The sequence below is a fragment of the Barbatula barbatula genome (assembly GCF_947034865.1).
Source record: "Barbatula barbatula genome assembly, chromosome: 2".
NCBI lineage: Eukaryota > Metazoa > Chordata > Actinopteri > Cypriniformes > Nemacheilidae > Barbatula > Barbatula barbatula.
In genome coordinates, this window is record NC_136767.1 from 1,262,982 (window position 1) to 1,281,699 (window position 18,718).

The 18,718-nt window shown below is 40.8% G+C and overlaps 1 protein-coding gene across 1 annotated transcript; it reads right to left on the bottom strand.

Annotated features, from left to right (window-relative positions):
• Positions 1 to 283: 283 nt before the first annotated feature.
• Positions 284 to 18,528, bottom strand: cntrl (centriolin). Its single transcript, XM_079451199.1, has 40 exons — positions 17,964 to 18,528; positions 17,742 to 17,869; positions 17,511 to 17,641; positions 17,271 to 17,412; positions 16,932 to 17,118; positions 16,661 to 16,854; positions 14,893 to 15,012; positions 14,644 to 14,815; positions 14,443 to 14,552; positions 14,120 to 14,314; positions 11,224 to 11,377; positions 10,722 to 10,942; positions 10,457 to 10,633; positions 10,203 to 10,337; positions 9,404 to 9,549; positions 9,111 to 9,303; positions 8,859 to 9,023; positions 8,443 to 8,622; positions 7,831 to 7,938; positions 7,624 to 7,759; positions 7,399 to 7,541; positions 7,149 to 7,314; positions 6,789 to 7,060; positions 6,483 to 6,640; positions 6,196 to 6,358; positions 5,987 to 6,117; positions 5,783 to 5,923; positions 5,566 to 5,692; positions 5,215 to 5,379; positions 4,942 to 5,101; positions 3,750 to 3,865; positions 3,449 to 3,666; positions 3,227 to 3,375; positions 3,068 to 3,132; positions 2,819 to 2,998; positions 2,492 to 2,647; positions 2,010 to 2,138; positions 1,681 to 1,866; positions 1,509 to 1,571; positions 284 to 1,376 (listed from the first exon to the last, which is right to left on the bottom strand). The coding sequence occupies exons 1-40, from the start codon at positions 18,130 to 18,132 to the stop codon at positions 1,233 to 1,235; spliced, it is 6,195 nt and encodes a 2,064-aa protein (XP_079307325.1). The 5' UTR covers positions 18,133 to 18,528; the 3' UTR covers positions 284 to 1,232.
• Positions 18,529 to 18,718: the final 190 nt, after the last annotated feature.

Genomic DNA, 18,718 nt, shown 5'->3' on the forward strand with positions numbered 1-18,718 from the left:
GACACAACCAGCAGTTGTTATTCATAGATGCACAGGTGGGTTGAACAGGTTAAAAGGCAAAATGACACTCCAAATATAATTTTCTACTCGTGTGTTATAGTAGATTTTAGACGTGGTTTTGTAAACAAAAAAATCATTTTATTTCGCTCCTACTGTATTGCTTTTTCATGTCTTAAGGACATCTTTACACTGCAAAAAGTTAACGTTAACCTGCTCTTGAACTCAAGTATGTCTTCTGTAAGTGAGATTTGTTTATAATTATGTTAATAAAGACAATACTGTAGAAAGTGTTTTGTCCACATATATAATTAACTACTCTGTATATCAGCAACAATGACCAAATAAGGCTTTGAATCTAGACAACATGAAAAGGTTTGTAACTTAGCTGTATATTGCACACTCGGTTGTATTTGATCTGACACAAACTACACACGAAGAGAAGCGCTGTAATAAATACTTTGCATATCATGAATACAAGATCCTGTTTGATAGTCAATATAAATATGTAAGGAACCTTGTCACATTTAAATCGTCAGCCAAACGTGCGAATTACCTCACGATGAGAAGAGCGGCAGCGCAGACCAAAACGTGCGTGCATGACAGCGAGGTATCGCGAGAGCGACTCCAAACGCTGAAGTGTCCAAGCGCTCTCGCGATACTAGATGTCTCCCGCTGAATGGTCTCCGCGTGAATTCGAAAACGTTTTTCTTGGCTTGCAAAACGCAATTGATTAATGTAAGTATAAAAAATGTAAGTATAAAAAAGGCAAATCACAGTTTAAGTGTAAAATAACTGCTTTCAAATCTGTAAACGGCTTCACATATCTAAAACAGCAGAAAACCTAAACTGAGGTACTAGTTTTGACCTCAAGTTTCAGTTTCCTCATTTGTATATGTAAAGTGCTGATGGCAACCGGTTTTTGTTTGGTTTAAAGACGACTGAGACTGCTGTGATCAAGAATCTAATCAGTCCATGGTAAATCTGTCACAGGCGTTTCTTTGTTTTCTGTGTTCGTGTTCTTTGTCTGGTTTAGATGAAGGGGCTCATCCGTCCAGATCTGAACGTCTCTATAACCGCCTGGTTTCACAATCTGACAGAAATAAGGAAAATGAATTCGAACTTCCTTCTTGACATGTGTTGAGGTTACTGCACAGTATATGCAGTCCTGAGGAACCTTTTTACTAACGATTGCATTTTTGCTAAAGATGTCCTCCTGATCCCTCGAGTGGGGCCTATGAGGAGTCTTTGGTAGAGTTGCACAGGAGCTGGTCTAACTTGTCGACATGTCTGCGCAAACCCTGAATGCTGCCTTCGGCCTGTAGTCGCCGTTGACTCAGAGCTTCCTGCTGTGAGAACATGCGTCTGCGAAGCTGGACCTGGATATTGTTGGAGGGCAAAAAACATCTTAAAGTACAGATCATTCAATAGAGTAGTTCACCCAAATATATGTTATATATTTCTAGAAATATATTCAATAAAAAATGTGTAATCATTTATTATTAGTGTACTTTTAAATGGTCTTCTTGCTGTCTCAGTCTCTCCCTGAGTGCATCGCCACGCCACTGCTCATCCTGTTTGCAGCACAATTACATCACCATCAATGTGAATGACTTAATTGAATAATAACAGATCTTTTTTTTGGATTTGGATATTTATAAAAACAAAATCATGCAACAGTACCTTAGTGCTGTAGCCTGGTTTCCTCCCAGCGAGCGTAACACAAAGATGGTTCTCCTGCAGACTGTCTGTATCTGAGGAGATGCTGGAAGGCGACTCGAGCTCGCTGTCCACCTCTGCTTCCACCCGTGACCTCACGGAGGGCACTGTGTCCCTAATGTCACCCAGTCCAATGCTGTCTTCCTGCAGCTGAGAGACGACATTTGCTAATCTAGCCCATCACCACATATCACAAGTCTCTCTAAAATCTACCAAACAGGTACGACTGGAATAATAAGATCTATCATTATCTAAAATCTTTATCTACAATCTCTGCTGTTTCCTGTTTGTACCGTGTCTTTAAGGCCGGGCGTCTCTTGGGAAAATGTGCTGAGCTGTTCTTGCAGCGTCCTGGCTTGTTTATCGTTTTCTTGAGCGCCTTTTTCCACAATCAGCAGTTCCCTTTGGAGCTGTGCACGGTCCTGAAATGAAGTCAGTTTGCTGGTTTAGAGCTTTTATAGGCTATAACGTAGCTTTACAGTAAAAGCCAAACAGAGAATTCCTAATAAAAATGTGTTATACTTTTAGTCTGCTATTATTGGATTGGTGTAACACAACATTTAGGAGTTGCCTGCTTTTGTTATTTGTTTTGCTCGAAAGAAAAGTACCAAAGGGGAATCACAGTACGTTATTTCAATGTTTTGGTATATTCTAGTACCATGGTATTCCTTGGAGAACACCTACTAGGTAATTATTCATTACCATGTTACAACAAATTACCGTCTTATCACTGTGCTTGCATGTTTGAAAATGACTAAATGAAATATTTATCCACCTGCATTTCTGAGGCTGCAGCTATGACCTGCTGCACCTGCTCCAGCCTCAGAGCGAGAGCTCCCTCTGCTGCCTGCAGCTGCGACTGCAGCGTCTGCTGCTTCAATCTGTGCAGCTGCTCCAGATCACTTCTCTCCTGCTGCTGAACTTTGATCAGCTGTACACGGGACACAAATATCATTCATTACTCTTATTTAGATGAATCGATGTGAAACTGCGCATTACAGTGATTTTACCACAGCGCCTAAAACCCCCCCACAAATGGGTAAAATCACTAGGAGACAACTGAGATATTAAAGAGATCTGTTATTTTTACTTCTTCTGTCACCTTGTCTTGCTTTTCAAGCTGTGTCTGTTTCTCAGCCACTCGTACTGTCAGCTCCTGCAGCTGCTGTCCCAGTTTGTCCAGCTTCTGTTGTCTCCTCCTGAGCTTCTCCTCCAGTTCAGATTTTTGATCGATCTGCTGCTTCACAAAATCGTCTTGCTGCTTCTTTGCTGTCTTTACCTCCTGAAAAAGTAAGTTTTTGTGTTGTAGGACAATAAACACTAAAACTGTAGAGATGTGCATAAAACTCACCTGTCTGATCTCGTCTAACTGAGTCTGAGATTCCACAAGCTGTTTCTTCAGTCTGTTCACCTCCTCTGTGGGTTTGAACAAGCAGTTGATATTATAACGGTGTTCATAAACACGCACCATACGAGCTGTTGTCATGTGATGATGTTGAACAGCACAGACCTTCAAGCTTGGCTGCGGCGTCTCCGTTGATCTCCTGCTGGAGCTCGTGGGCATGTTTCTGGTCCTGTTGACGTCTGTCAAGCTCTGTCTGTCTTCTGAGCAGCTCTGTCTCTGCGGTCCTTGCCGCCTTCTCTGAAGCCTCCAGACACCTGACAAGAGAACTCATTTCAGACAAAACAAAAACATCCGATTAGCAATCCCGATCTGTTAAAGCTCTGTTACCTCTGAGCATGCATACGTCTGGCTTCCAGGTTTTTGCACTGTTCCTGCAGGCTGCTACGCTCTTGGACTGCTGTGTCTGTTTGCCGTTGTAGATCTAGGTTTTTTTGTTGGAGTGCGTGAAGCTCCTCTCTCTCTTTCTCCAGCAGTGTCCTCTGTCTCTCGGCTTCTCCGTTCTGCTCCTGCAACTCCTCCTGGACACACTGGAGCTCCACGCGCACCTGAGCAGCATACACTCACATGTTAATGTGCATGGCATCATTTTGCACATGAAACATAAGTACAGACCTTCTACAGAACTGACCTGTAGTAGAGTTTCCTGGCTCTTCTCAAGCTGGTCCAACTTCTGGTTGTGCTGGATCTTCACACCCTCTAATTCTGATGTCTCCAAATGGACCATTTCCAACACATGCTTCAGCTCTACAAACATTACACATTATACAATGTAACATCATACAAGGTAAACATCATAAAATGTTTCTATGTGCTTGTTAAATGATAATGGTTAGTGTGATCTACGTTTATTGAAAATACTTGGACAAGTATTGGACATGTTTTTTTGTTTGTTTGTTGTTGTTTTATAAATATTATGAAATGCTTCATCTTCATCTTGAAATGCTTTTAATTTTAATTATTGTAGCAATTTTGTTACGTGCTTTGTCATTTTCTTATTCATTATTACAATTCAAAGCAAAAACATAAACAAACGTTACGGCGCATCAAGGTTATTTTAGTTTACTAAGATTAATGTTGACCTAAAATGTTTTAAAATTTTGCCTCAAAAATTAACTGAAGTAGGTTTAAAGCAGTAAAATTATAGTAATAAACAAAAACTACAATAAAAAATGAATCAATCTTATATAGCGACATTATAAAAATAAACCAATACATTATAATATTACCAAAAAGCAAATTCCAAAATTGCTAAAACCTTAACTAAAATGAACACAAAAACTTTTTTTTTTATTTAAAATATTAATAAAACCAAAAGTATAATAACTCTGCTGCGCGCATGTGTTCGTGGACTGCCCTTAACTTCCGGTACACATACGCAAACAAAAGAGTGCTTGTAGATTATTATTTACACAAAGCAACATAAACAGAGAAGAACTATTACATGGTTAAACTTGCCCGCGATACCATGCTCAACAGCTAGATGTAAATGTCACATACGTTTCTTTAAATGCGTCAAAAATAGACGACGCGTTCAACAAATTGTTTATTTAATAAAATTATTATACAATAAAATAATAATTTAATTAAGATTGTAAAATTATAGCGTTGGGCTTGTGATCAGAAGGTTGCTGGTTCGAATCTCAGTAGACCCAGCAGGTCATGACTGAAGTGCCCTTGAGCAAGGCACCTTACCCCTGATTGCTCTGCAGTAATGTGCCACTGTAAAAAACTACTTGTAAGTCGCTTTGGATAAAAGCGTCTGCCAAATAAATATAAATGTAAATGTAAATGTAGAGCTATCCTTTAAGATTGTATTTTACCTGCTTTGTGTTTGTCGACAGCTGATCTAAAGGTATGCAGGGCTTCTTCTTCTTCCTGCTGATCTGTCTTATACTGAGCCAGTCTGCTCTTCCTCTCGGACAGCTGAGAGTCCAGCTCTCCCTTCTGTACGGCCAGAGTCTGTACATCTACACGTAGCTCCTACCCATACAGTTTGGACTTTTATTAAGTGTGGACACACTTCTCTTATATTTTCTCAATAAGTATTGACCCTCTTCACTTATGTTTTAGGTTGAGTGTGATTCAATACTGACCTGAATGCGCTGATGTAAGCTGTGGACGTCCTCCTCTCCCTGTCTGAGCACATCTAACAGGCCCTGCCTGTGCTTCTCCACACTAATTCTTAGCACCTCCTCTTCCTGTTTCCATTGTTGCAGCTTCCTTTCCAGCAACGACAGCTCTTTCTGCTGCAACTCCACCTGTAACCCACAAAAACAGCTTCTGAGACACTCGAACACATTAACATGATCTTGAAAATGAACTTCTGGTAGTCGTTTTCACTATTGTTTAAAAGCTTAGTTTCAACAAAAAGTTTTTTTCAGCAGAGGATTGAAAGTTTGTTCTAAAGGATGTTTGTGCATTAAGCACTTTTATAACTGTGTTACCTGGTCGCTGATCTCATTCAGTCGTGTTCGCCGTTGTGTTAGGTTGTTTTCCACCTCTGTGCAGCTCTGCAGAAGTTTTGCTTCAAGGTTCTGTGTCTCTTTCAGCTCATTCTGAACAGTCTCCAGTCTATAAGAAACAAAACACACAGACGTTTCAATAAACAAGTTCATCATTTCACACTTATCAGTATTTAAATGAAAAGAAGCGCTGGAGCACCTGTCAGTCGCTCTTTCCAGCTTTCTGTTGACTTCTTGAAAATTTGCGTCGTGACAGGAGATTATCTCCTGCACCTCATGTAGTGCGTGTTCTTGTTCCTGTTTCCGTTTCTGCAGCTCCAGAACTTCCTCCTGAAGATTTCTGCAGTAAAACATTTAGGTTACATTACAGTTTTCAGCCTGAGCAAAAAAACTTCAGTGTTACCTGAGCTGTTGTTTACTTTGCACCAGCTGTGTGGCGCTGTCTCGAGCTCTCTGTTCCATCTCTACCAGCTCTCGATCTGTCTCTTCCACCCGTTTCCTGGCCTCATTATAACTCTGCATCTTTTCTTTAGTCTACAAACGCACACATGGATGAGATCATTAGCAATAGCAAGCTTAAGTATACATGTTATGTACATAACGAAGTCAGACTTTGTCTTTGGTGTCTCTGAGCTCAGTCTCGGCCTCAAGCAGAAGTCTGTCTGCCTCTCTGAGCTCCGCTCTGCGCTTCAGAAGGGTCTTCTCCACACACGCCACCTCTCCCGACACACATTGCTCATCCTCCGTGTGAGATACGGAGCTCTTCAGCCTGCCCCTAATGAACCAAACAATTGAAAGACAATTTGCAGTGAGAATAAATTTATTATTAACCGAACTGAATTGCATGGTGTGTTTCTACTAGTTTATATAGAATAATGCGTGACTGGAGTTGCACTGACCTGTGGTGCTTTAGCGTGTGGATGGCCCTGCTCAGACGCTTTACTTCCTGCTGCAGATCAACTGTTTTCTCCCGTAGAGCCAAATGCTCTTTCTCAACGTGAACTCTATCAGCACGTTCATCTTTCAACCTGCGCTCCGCGTTCTTCAGATCTCGCTCCTGCACCAATCCAAACAATCATCTTTACTGACATTTTTTGCCCCTTTCTCTTTAATATAGTTATTAAATTTAACATAAACACAGTGACCATTTCTAATACAATATGTGATTATGTTGTAATATAATTAAATGATAAAAAGCAACTCACCAAGTCCTGATGTCCGGGCACATTACAGTGCAGTGTTCCATTGGGCACCAAAGGAACAGTAAGACCGCCGAGAGGGGGACCATACACCAGCCTGGCTCCGTCAGGGGGTGGCCCATACAGAACTGTACTGGAGCCAATGGGAAGGCCAGGCACAGGGTGATCGTACACAACTGAGCCAGCTGGAGGAACAGGAGTGAATCCAGCGGTGCCGGCGAGAGGAGACAGACCTTCCACATCACTGTCTCTTCCGCTGTCTCTGAACATCTGAGCATCTGTGGAGTCATAACATAAAAATAAAGATAAAGCTTTGTGTGACACGATCTTCATCGTGAGAGAAAGAATATGCAAATAAACCCCTGCCTCTTCTGGCATGAGTGAGTGGATGTGAAGAATGGACCCAGTATCCTCCATTAACAGGTGGTCTTTGGTCACTGTGTGCTCTGGGCCGTCGACCTTTGTCTGGAGATTGAGGGTGCGCAGAGCCCAGCCCCGAGTCTTGTGTGCCCTGAGATCCCAGACTTGGAGCCTGAAGATGAAAAATGTGCGCCATCTTATATAAAACCGGATGAAGTTGAAGAACACATTTGACATGAGAAATATAATGTCTTACATTTTGATTTGACGGTACATAGTACCAATACCCAGCGTTCGGGCTGGGATCTCCTAAACTTGACAGGAAGTTATTCTGCTGCAGTAGAGTTTCCCTCAGAGCTCCAATCTCCTCCAGCAGCTCTTGAAGATTTTCATTGTTTGCTAAACAGATCACAATACATCTTGTATTCATGGCTATGATGTACTGTATAAGGCTATTATAATGAAAACGATGCAAACCAACCTTCATTGGCTTGAGCTAGCTGATCTCTGAGGCGTTTGGTCTGGGCTTGTTGTTTTTTCAGGGTTTGGTTTAATCTGTCCAGTTCTTGCTGTTGAAAGTCTGAGACACTGTGGTGGCTCCCATCGGTCTCATGAAGCTACAAACAAGATAGACGTGAATATATAGTAGCAGAGAACGGGAAAGTCTGAGAATTTACAGTATCATTACCTTTTCTCTCAGAAGCTTTTGAAAAACCTGGATCTCAGCTTCAGCATTGGTCAAGTCCTGAATGGCTTGAGCAGCTTGACGTTTGGTGTTTTCCAACTCCTCTGCATTCTAAACACAATTTAGTTTTACTGCGGACATTTTATCTAGGAGGAGCTTCAAAAATCTTCTCAAATTAAATTCTTTGGACGTGTTTAACTATAGTCAGGTCATTTCATATCCAATTAGACACACACATGCCATCTTTATCTTCTAATGCCCCGTTCACATTACAAGTGACATGATCCAATCTATTTCAACGGAGAGATGGCGACTTCCTGCGACACGAACAGTAGCATCTTTTGTCTAGCAACGTGACAATGTTTAGAAATGTTTACTTTATGCAAATGAGGAGTAACTTTGGGAGCGACAGCCAATAGAAGTGAAGATGGAAGCTGACATGATTCTTCTCCTCTCAGCTCCTGCAGTGAGCGTCACCAGTAGTGGGAACACCCACTAGCGACCTAACAGGCTAACCCCTGGCGAGTTGCAGTGAAACGGTTGCTTGTATTGTGAACGGGGCATTAGACTATGTCAATATTTTAGACACTGATACTACACATGACTGCGTCTTACTGCTGTTCTCTTCAGATGTATCTTCTCTATAGTGCTGTGGAGAGAGTGAAGTTTGTCTTTGGCAGCGTTGAGTTGTTCAGCAGCCATCCTGTCAGCCGTGGAGAATGATCTCTTAAGCTTCTGCAACTCAAGACTTAAAGACTCCAACTGCTCTTGAGTCCGACTTTCCTCGACCTTCATCTGTAAAAGAAAATCCCACACCAGGTAAATACAATTCTGTCAGCATTTATCCTTTATCAACCCACAACGACAACAGCATGTCACCACAGCTATCAAACTCATTTATAAATTCACATTTTGTGATGGAATAACCTAAGGGTGAGTAAATATTGATTCACTGCACTGTCAAAATAATATAAATTGTGGAATGACTGTGAATCTAAATGTCTAAAATGTATTTGAAGTCTCTGTCTCACGTGCACATCTTTCTCTTGCTCCTCCAGTTCAGCCAGCAGACGGTCCCTTTCAATTTCTGTATCCTCTAGACGCTTCAGCATCAAGTACTGCTGCTCATGGGCGTCTTTTAGGTCCTCATTTAGTCTTTGGAGCTCCGCCTCCTCACCCCGCCTCTCCTCCACCTGCTGAAATCATAACAGGGAGATAAGAATCACATTCAACTCAGGCCTGCTATTAAAGAATGCTAGCATTAGAAACAACAGGTCTCTCACCTGATTCCGTTCCATCTGATATCTCTCCTGGTACCTCTGGAGTCTCTCTCTGAGGGCCTTCATCTCTCCAGCGAGTGTGTCCTGACTCTGTTGGGCTTCATCTCTATCTCTCTGGGCTGCTGATACCACCCGATGAACCTCCTGTTGCAGCTCCATGAGACTCTTGTTCACGGCTTCTCCAAGATCTTGAAATCTAATGCGTTTAGATGGAAAACAAACTAATTTCACTATCAGCTCGATGGACCTGTAGCTAGCAAGACAAACCCTTTTTTTAGCCTGCTGATTCATTGTACCTTATTTCCGCTTGTCCCGCATCTATGCTTTTCTTTAACTCCTCGAGATGTTCACACACACGCACCGGACACAGCAGGTTGTCCCTGACCTGCTCAAATTCATCATGAAGAGTGTCTACCTTATCCTTCAGAGAGTCTTTCTCCTCCTGTGAATGAATTGTACAGGGGATTTGGGATTTTCACTGGAGGCTGACAAATTCTCATCCAGTACATCAACATTAATGATGATGCAGGTAATAATGATGTAAATAAAGTTCAAATGTTTTTGACGTAGGTTGCATCATTTCTCCGTGTGAGCAACAACTAGACTCTTAGGAACTAGAAATTTTGCAACATCTAGCGGCGAGGTTGCGAATTGCAGCCAAAGGCTCGCCCCCCCCCCCCCCTTTCGAAGTGACACAGGGCTAAGATGTCGCTTTTTTGCCGAAGGAGATAACGTATTTACTAAAGCGCTCTGTAGAACAGTTTGTCCGTTTAGGGCTACTTAAGAAACAACATTCCATGTAAGGGGACCCGCGATGTATGTAGATAGAAATAGCTAATAATAACTTAACACTTCATTATGTAAGGTCTTTATACACCTCTGAAGACTCTGAAGAGATATGTATACTTTATTGCATTTCTGTCAATAGATCCTCAAAGAAATTACACATTGGACCTTTAAGTAAAGCGGGTTCCCAGGCGCCAGAAACCTAAACTTCACGTCATCCAGAATGGCAGTGAAATGTAAAATAAGGAAGACAATCAGCACAGAGCACACTCTTTATGTTGTTATAAAATCTGATCTGTAGGAACACACCTGAAGGGTGTTGACCTGTTGAAGTAACTCTGTGTTCTCCAGTTCTCTGTCGGTTGCCATCTGCATCTGTGTTAAAGCGTTCTCTTTAGCCTGCCGCTCCTTCTGGAGCTCCGCTTGTAGTGCAGAGTGCTCCATCTGGAAATGCAAACAACCCAAAAATATTCTGTATAAATTCAGATAAAAATGTATACCTTGAATGCACTGTAGGTCACTTTGGGCAAAAGCATCTGCCATTCATAAAAAGGATTTCCTACCTGACTGAGTCGACGCAGTCTATCCAGCTCCTGCATCAGTTGGGTGGCTTGTGCATCTCTCTCCTGTAGCTGTTTCTCCAGCTCCGTCTCATATTCACTAACCTGCCCCTGAGCCTCCCGGAGCTCCTCATTCTCCTTCCTCAGATCCTCCAATTCCTGCTGCTGACGCATTAACTCCTACAACCAAACAACCCACAACACTCAGTTTCACCTCGGAGAACCAACATGTTGCTAAATGATTATAATGACAGTAACCGATTCCCACCTCCTGGTTGTTCTCTGCACTGCGAGCTTCTATCTCCAGCTGCGTGCATCGCAGATCCTTCTCATGTAGGTGGAGCTGTAGAGCTTCATTCTCCCTCAGTAGACTTCTGCATTCAGACTGGGCTCTTCGTGCTTGGTCTTTCACCCCCTGCAGATACTCCTGGAGACCAGCGATGATGCCCTCCAGGTCACGCTTAAGAGCTTCATTTGCAGCGATCTGACCTGAGGAATGGAAGATGTTCAACATCAGTAGGTTCGAAAGTTCTTCCTAAGATTCTCATTGACTCTGAAGGTGCATTTAATATCTTTCATCATTACAAGTTTTATTTAAAGAAATTATTATTAAAAGTTTTAAATGACTAATTCCTCTGTGGCATCGCCTATTGCAATATAAAGGTACAATTTTATCATCCATCATAAATTCTGTAAATTAGAAATCCCCAATCTGATTCTTTACTCAATTCGGGCAATAATAGCTTGACATGTTCTTCAAAGTTTCTCACCATCAGTAAGTTGTTGCTCCAGTTCTTTGATTTCCAGCGTTTCCTTGTGGATGCGTGTGATCATATCATCCAGCCTGCTCTCCAGCTCCTGATGTTTTCTGCTCATGATGGCCAGCAGCTGTGTTGTCCTGGACAGCCGAGCCTTCACATGGGCCTGAGGATGTAGAAACAGAGAGAGAGAAAGAGCTGAGGATTCTTCTGATGTGCAGAATCATTTTTACAAAACATTCTACATCATTTTGAAACAGGATGTTAAAGAGACTAAAAATGATCATTCTTTCACCATTTACTCATCCTCACCCCATTCCAAACCTGTATGACCAAACCTTTTGTAGAATACAAAAGAAGACATTTCGAAGAATGCTGGAGACCAAACAACATTGCATCCCATTGACTTCCATGTTATGGACACAAAATTACAGGGACATTTAAAAAATATCTTCTTTTGTGTTTAATACAGGAAGAGCGTAAATGATGACAGAATTTGTATTTTTAGGTGACCTGTCGCTGCATAGGCTGGCTTTTAATTTTCACCCAAAACTTTTACAAATACAAGTTTAAAGCTCTTTGTCCAAATAAAAGCTATGCAAATCTGATCTACACTGAAAAAAATGCTGACCTAACAATATCCTGGAAACATGTATATAAATTACATTCAATAAAAATAGGGTTTATTCAACATATACAGTTTTTACAGTGTGAATAAAACAGTCGTGGACTTCTGCATTCTGCACTTTCTCCACCCCTTCACTTCCCGGTCCCTCCCTGCACTTTTATTGCTTTCAATTAACATTATTTACGCATAATACATTGGTCACATAGCGAATACTCGTTTGTACACTCTTAGGAACTTATCTAGTGTTTTGTTGAAAGTGGGTTAAAGAATGCCGAGCATTTATGCAAACTGCTTTCAAACATAACACAAGCATGTAAAATATGTAATTCATGACATACAAAAAACAAAACAAAAAAGTGAAAAGCACTAAAAGTCCTGAAACACACCATACTGCAATGATAAACTTGATAAAAATGTATAGTGAGAAATAATCATGTCTACAAACAACTTCAAGTCCTTAAACCGTAACGGTCTGACAGCAGGCGACCACGAGCCCCTCCTTTGCCCCTGTGGGGTACTTACTATAACGGTGCGGCTGCCATCTCTCTGCTTTCTCTACATCTCTAAATGTCCAGTTTGGCTCTGTCGCTGCCCCGGGAGGTGTACCGGGGAATCTTCGTGCAGATAAAGAGCATTTGCTGTCTCTTTAAAGTCAGCTCTCTAAACATTAAAGCTTTTGTCTTCAGTGTACAACTATCAGTAAAGTCGCCCCCTCCTTTGGACATCCCGCCCCTCCTCCTCCTCTTCTGCACTCTTTCCACTCTTTGAACCAACACAGGAAACTTTCCCTCTCAGCCAATCAGTGTCTGGAGCCTGGGGCCAGCAGGGAGTGAGGAGCCTCTTTGGCTCCGCCCACAGCAACAACACGCTTCCCCGAGGACACAAGTGCTCCCTTGTTTCTTAAAGAGACAGGGAGGTTATTTCACATGCATTGCAGTCAGTGGTCTCTAATCCTGAGCGTCAAGGGATAGAAATGATGAACTGTGTAGGGAACATCATCTTATAATAGTCGACTTTGTTGTTAGGGAGGAGACACAGCACATCAGCGATTGAGACTCATTTTGCAAAATACTGTCTGCATGCTAAACAAATAAAATGAATGAAATGAGAAATAAATACACTTGTTAAACAGCTCTGGAATCTGATGTTCATGCTTTTGTGTGCTTGGCATGTTCTTGGTCTTTCTGTTCGGTGACTTTTTGTCGCTCAACAGTGCTTTTGTTGGAATTCAACAAACACTTGAATGGAATACAATCTGCAATACATGTAAGAATGCTGATAAAAGTCAAATTTAAGTCGGCCTTCAATGTTTTCTAGAGGTGTATAATAAATCAACTCAAATCTGAAAAACAGAAATATAAAACGTGTGTGTTGCCCTATGAATGATATTGTACTATAAGCACAAACTGAAGTGTGATTGTTCACGCTTGAGTATTAAAAGTAACAGCTGTTGAAAACGTCTTTTTTCCCCTGCAAGTAACATCCTCCCATCCTTTTTGACTATATTTTCACACAACCAAATATTTAGAAGGATCTACAGAAATGCAATACAATATACATAACTCGGTCTTCAAAGGTGTATAAAGACCTCACATAATGAAGCGTTATGTTTTTATTATCTGAGAAGGAGTTATTTCTTTCTACAGTACATACATCGCGGGTCACCTTACATGGAATTCGTCGTAATGGCTCCACATTGCTCCTTTAAGTACTGTATGTTATTGCTACTGCAAAATAATCTATTCTTTTATTTAGTTACATAAGCAGTAATTTTTGCCTCTATATCACCTTCAGTTTAATTCCCAGGACATAATATACCTCCAGTAAATGTGTAAATTAGGCTCTCAGAATATCAGACTGTGACTACACAAATTATTATAGCCTAAATAATTCACAATAATGATATTAATACAATATGCATGAATAATAATAATGCGTCACACACTAGTCAAATTCATCGCTAATTTTGTGTTTTCTCTTTTTTATGAATCACACCTAAAATGTGAGTATACAAAGGAGGAGAGAAGTTTTTGAACCATTGTGGCTCTTAAATAAAAACTTTTAATGGTGCTAAATATTTTACCATATCTAATGTGTAGTTTTACTTCATTATGGATATTCATGGTTTTTAATATCCCAGTAATTATTATCGATACATCGGTATATTGAGAGTGACACCCCATACCTTGATAACACCAAAAGTATGTAAATGCAAAGTTGTACAATCCCTGTGTCTTTATTGCGATATAGTTCAAATAGTGTGATGATGTGTACACTGACATATCTGGGGTCACTGGGATCCAGGCTGTCCAGAATACTCTGCATCTGCTCCATTTCACCCTGCGCTTGAATCTTCTCCGTGCTCTGTCTGTCCAGCTGTTTCTCCAGCGTCTTCATCTCTTCTCTCAGTACCCCCAGTCTCTGTATTCTCCTCTGAAGCTCCTGTCTGACCTGATCCTTCTCCGCTTCACAGATCTGTGTGCAAAAGAACCAAATGGCACCTTAATCTTATAGTCAGATTATGTTAAATCAAAGACAAATTAATTCCCGATTGTCAATTGATATTCAGTTAAAAGAATATGTTTAAAAGGACAACATCTCACCCGTCTTTGTGAAAGCGTCTCCTCCAGCTGTTGGAGCTCCTCACTGGCTCTGAGGAGTTGCTGTTCTTTCTCCTCAATTTCTTTATGTAATTGCTGCAGTCGCTCCTCGGCTAAAAGCAATGCATATGTTAGGAAAAGCGCAAACATATAGATGACGATTTTTGGACTGTATGAGGACATATTGCCCTTGAACATTTGTACCTTTAAGCTGAGCATGTCTGAACATATCATCAGATGCTGGGTTGTCTGTTTCAGTCAGGTCCTGCTTCAGGACTCCTGTTCTCTTTTTTTCTGAAACCAATGTGACGTTTCGTATCTGTCGAGCCTTTCCAATGTAAGGACTCTCACTAGAAAAGTTCTCCATCTCCACCTCCTGATCAACACGAAGAACCAGGAGTATTCAACCCAGCTCAATTATGCATCCAAATAAATAACACCAATAAAACTTACAGGGTCTGGAGAAAACGGAAGAGGTTCAAACTTGGCATCTATTTTATGAAAGGCCAGTTCCTGCTCCAGCTCATAGTGTTTCTGACAGGCCCGGGTCAACTCCACCGTCCTATGCTTTAGCTGTTCAGTGAGAAACAGATCATTAGAAACCACGCTTCACAATAAAGTCACAAACCCCTCAGCTCAAAACGAGATTTAAGTGAGTTGGACACAAAACTGTTGAGACAATATACACTTATAAATAATCGTACATGCAGAACCAGAACATGCTATAGATCATGGCAGAGCCATACCATCAACATGACAGTCTAGCACAGGACAACATAACGTGCACCTGAAATCACAGAAAACATCACGTGGACATCATACACTGAGCAGTGGGTTATGGGTAACAGATTGGACCGATACCTGACACAGAGAATCCAGCAGAGGACCGGAAAGTGGAGGCTGAGATTGAAGTGGGAATGAAGAGAAGAGGTGGAGAGAGACAAGCAGACAGTTTACACAAGAATAAAGAGCATGAAAGATTTCAGTGAGCTAAACTGAGAGAAGATACTTTAGACGTTTAAAGGGACAGGTCACCCAAAAACATAAATCTCTGTCTTCATTTACTCAACCTCGAGCTGTTGCAAATCTTTATAAACTTATTTGTTTTTTTAAGAACACAGAGAAAGTTATTTGGAAGAAGGCTTGTAACCAAACAGTTCTCGCCCAACGTTGCTGGATAAAATGCAGAAAAATCTTTGTTCTGTTGAACACAAAAGAAGATATTTCAAAGAATGTAGGAAAGCATACCATTATCATTTTTGCCGAGAACTGTTTGGTTCTTCCAAATAACTTTCTCTGTGTTCATCACAACAACGACATTTATATAAACAACTCGAGGGTGAGTAAATAATGAAAGCATTTGTATTTTAGGTGAACTGTCCCTTTAAGTCCACATGTTTAATGCATGTGGACTTCGGATAGTTGTTCTCACCATAGGAATTTAGGAATTATAGCACCTACTGTATGTGTTATATAAGCTAAAAGTTTGTTTTTATAAAATATGTCATGGTTAAATGTGTGCTATTGTGTGATACTACATCTCCACCAGCAGGTGTCAGCATAACAATAATTATTGATGTCAGTAGAGTGTTGTGATCTGCTGTTTAAATTTCAGAAAGTCTAATGCTACCCCTGCTTCAGTAAAGAACTCAAGTTCAGTTCAACACAGGGTAAAAAAAAGTGAACGACGTTGAGTTTCTGATGAATAAGGGAACAAAAAGACTTGCAAAGTACCTTTACGGCAGCTCATACTATACAAGTGTGGAGGAAGAAGAGAGACATGAACAGGAAACTAAATAGAGAGGAAGGGGAGGTGGGGGAACTGGACACACACTGTGGGGTACTTTCAGTGTGCAAGTTCAGAGACTTGGAAAATACACAGAAATTAAAATATCAGAAAGTTAAGATTTACTTCAGAAGAAAATGGTCTGGACTATTTATCATAATATCACAATTTACTAAGTGAATCAAAGTTCGCAACCAACTCTAAAATATCTTTCTTTCGAACTTTTCATAAAATGTCAAATTTAGTTAAAATCATAAAACAATTTGAGTTCTTTCTTTGAAACATAATTGATGATTTTAATCAGAATATGAGTGACTGACATTTATCAAAAATGTCTCCTTAAATGTTCCATGGAAGATGAAAAATCATGCACGTGACAGGAGGAACGGCTCTTTTATTAACTCATTTCAGCCCATTGAAGACTACATCACCCACCAGTTCAGATTTAGTGTCCAGCTCCCTCCTGAGCTCCTCGTGGCTACGCCGTTGCTCCTTGTTCTCCTGCCTCAGGCTTTGATTTGCTCTTTCCTGCCCTTCCAGTTCTGCAAGTGCTGCCGTCTGCTTTCTCTGCAACCTGGAAATCTCCTCGGATCTCAAGTCAAGCTCTTTCTCCAGACGCTCAACCTCCTCTGTGAGGAGAGCTTCAGATTATAAGGCTACATAGGACAACTGTGCATGTACAAATGTGTAGAAGGCATTGTTGTACCCATGTTAAAGCGCTGATGTGCCTCCTCTCTTTCCTGTGGACTGATTGGCTGTCCGTCCAGTATCTCCAGTGACCTCAGATGGAAGATTATGAAGAGGTGGTAGTGGGGCAGGCCGGCAACGGGGTTCTCTGCTAAAGTGAGACTCGTCAGATTCTTCAGTGGCTTCAGTTTAGCCATCTCATTGAGCTAGATCACAAAAAACACAGTTTAGGATGTGACACGTGGACACTTTGTCGTGACTAGTAGCTGGATAAAGCAAATCGCTGCTGTCCTTCTGAAACATAATTTCTCAATATTTGGTCCTTTTTTGCCACAAATCACGAAGAAACAGGACCCACCGAGAATATCTTGTTTCTCTGTAGATTTATGGTCTGAAGGGATCTGAGCATCTTTGCCAGCCATATCGGTAGATGTTCAATGTCGTTGAAGGCCAAATTCAGAATCTGGAGACTTGACATGCGCTCCAGACCTTTGATTCTTCTGCGGTTACATAAAATCGTTTTCATTTACAGCACTAATACGAGTAAAATAGTATTTTTTGAACAGCTTTAAAGTACATTGACTCCACCATATCTTACTGTATTGCATTATTGGAAAGGTGGAGTTCCCGCAACTTGCTCAGTTTCTCAAGTTTCTCGATTTTCTCGATTGAGTTGTTACTGAGGTTGAGAACCTGCAGATGCTCACACTTGTCCAAGTTTTCAATATACTGAAAAAACATAAAAGAACAGGCATCAGTATTAATAACGTATTAATTAAACGATACGGAGTTTGCATTTACAGTTTTAACAGAAACTGCACAATCTTACCCTAAACTGTTTGGCATTACTCAACGATGTGGACAGATCAAGAGTCCGCACAAGTGCCAAATCTTCACATGTGGTCAATTTCTTGATCAGATCTTCAGTGATGTATCTTGTTCCCTTGCGTTTTTTGTCTATAAGCAAATATTTGAGTAAATGCATGTGTGTTGGGCGACTTTAAGATATGTTAAATAATAAGTCACTTAATATCATCATCACTGGCATTACCCTTAAGATCTCCATCCTCAGTCTCCGGCCATGAGATGGCGTTGGGAGACGCAGCTTTGCCCCGGACGCTCTTCGACAATTTAAGTCCTCCTGGTGGTGATCCTTTGCGCGTTTGACCTCCTTTTTTCATCTTATTCTCTTCAATCTTGACGTCCGGACATCTTATCATTTAAGAAGACGAGCACATAAAAGTCTCAAGAAAGTATGAACACATTTAATGGTACTTCTACGTTAGGATTAAAATAACTTAATACATAATAATTAAAGGGATATTTTATCAAGTGATAGCTTTCCATCTAAAGCTAACTGCACGCTCACTGGTTTATGACGACGGGTCAACTTTTGTTAGCCCAGTTTCCATAGCGACCGATAAGACTCAACCGTCTGGTGAAACATGTCCGTTAGATTTTTGGAGTCATTTTAGCAACATCTGGCAAAATAAATAGACGAAACTTCTCGTGTCAAATGTCTTATATTATGCGGCGGGTTTCTAAACGTTTAAAGTGAGCTCTAGCTGTGTTTCTGAAGCATGAAATCAAACGATTCGCGGTGATGTTTGGATCACGTGACCCAGCCACAGGAACTTCAGAATAAGAGCCTTGAGAAGAACTCAAGTTTGCGTCAAGCAGTTTGTAAACTTGATTTTACTTTGAAATGTTTCGTTTAAAAGCAGCCAAATAAAAACACAACTGGTGTATTTAAGATATGTATCTACGTATGATAATATAAATAGGAGAACAAATTATAAACAAAAA

What these genes read in the sequence shown, in the direction of transcription:
- cntrl (XM_079451199.1), bottom strand. Translation starts at nt 18,132, where the DNA reads ATGATAAGATGTCCGGACGTCAAGATTGAAGAGAATAAGATGAAAAAA. An exon ending in CTTTCCAATAATGCAATACA is followed by an intron (nt 17,413 to 17,510) that starts GTAAGATATGGT and finishes ATGTAACCGCAG; the next exon opens with AAGAATCAAAGGTCTGGAGC. An exon ending in CAGACATGCTCAGCTTAAAG is followed by an intron (nt 14,553 to 14,643) that starts GTACAAATGTTC and finishes CATTGCTTTTAG; the next exon opens with CCGAGGAGCGACTGCAGCAA.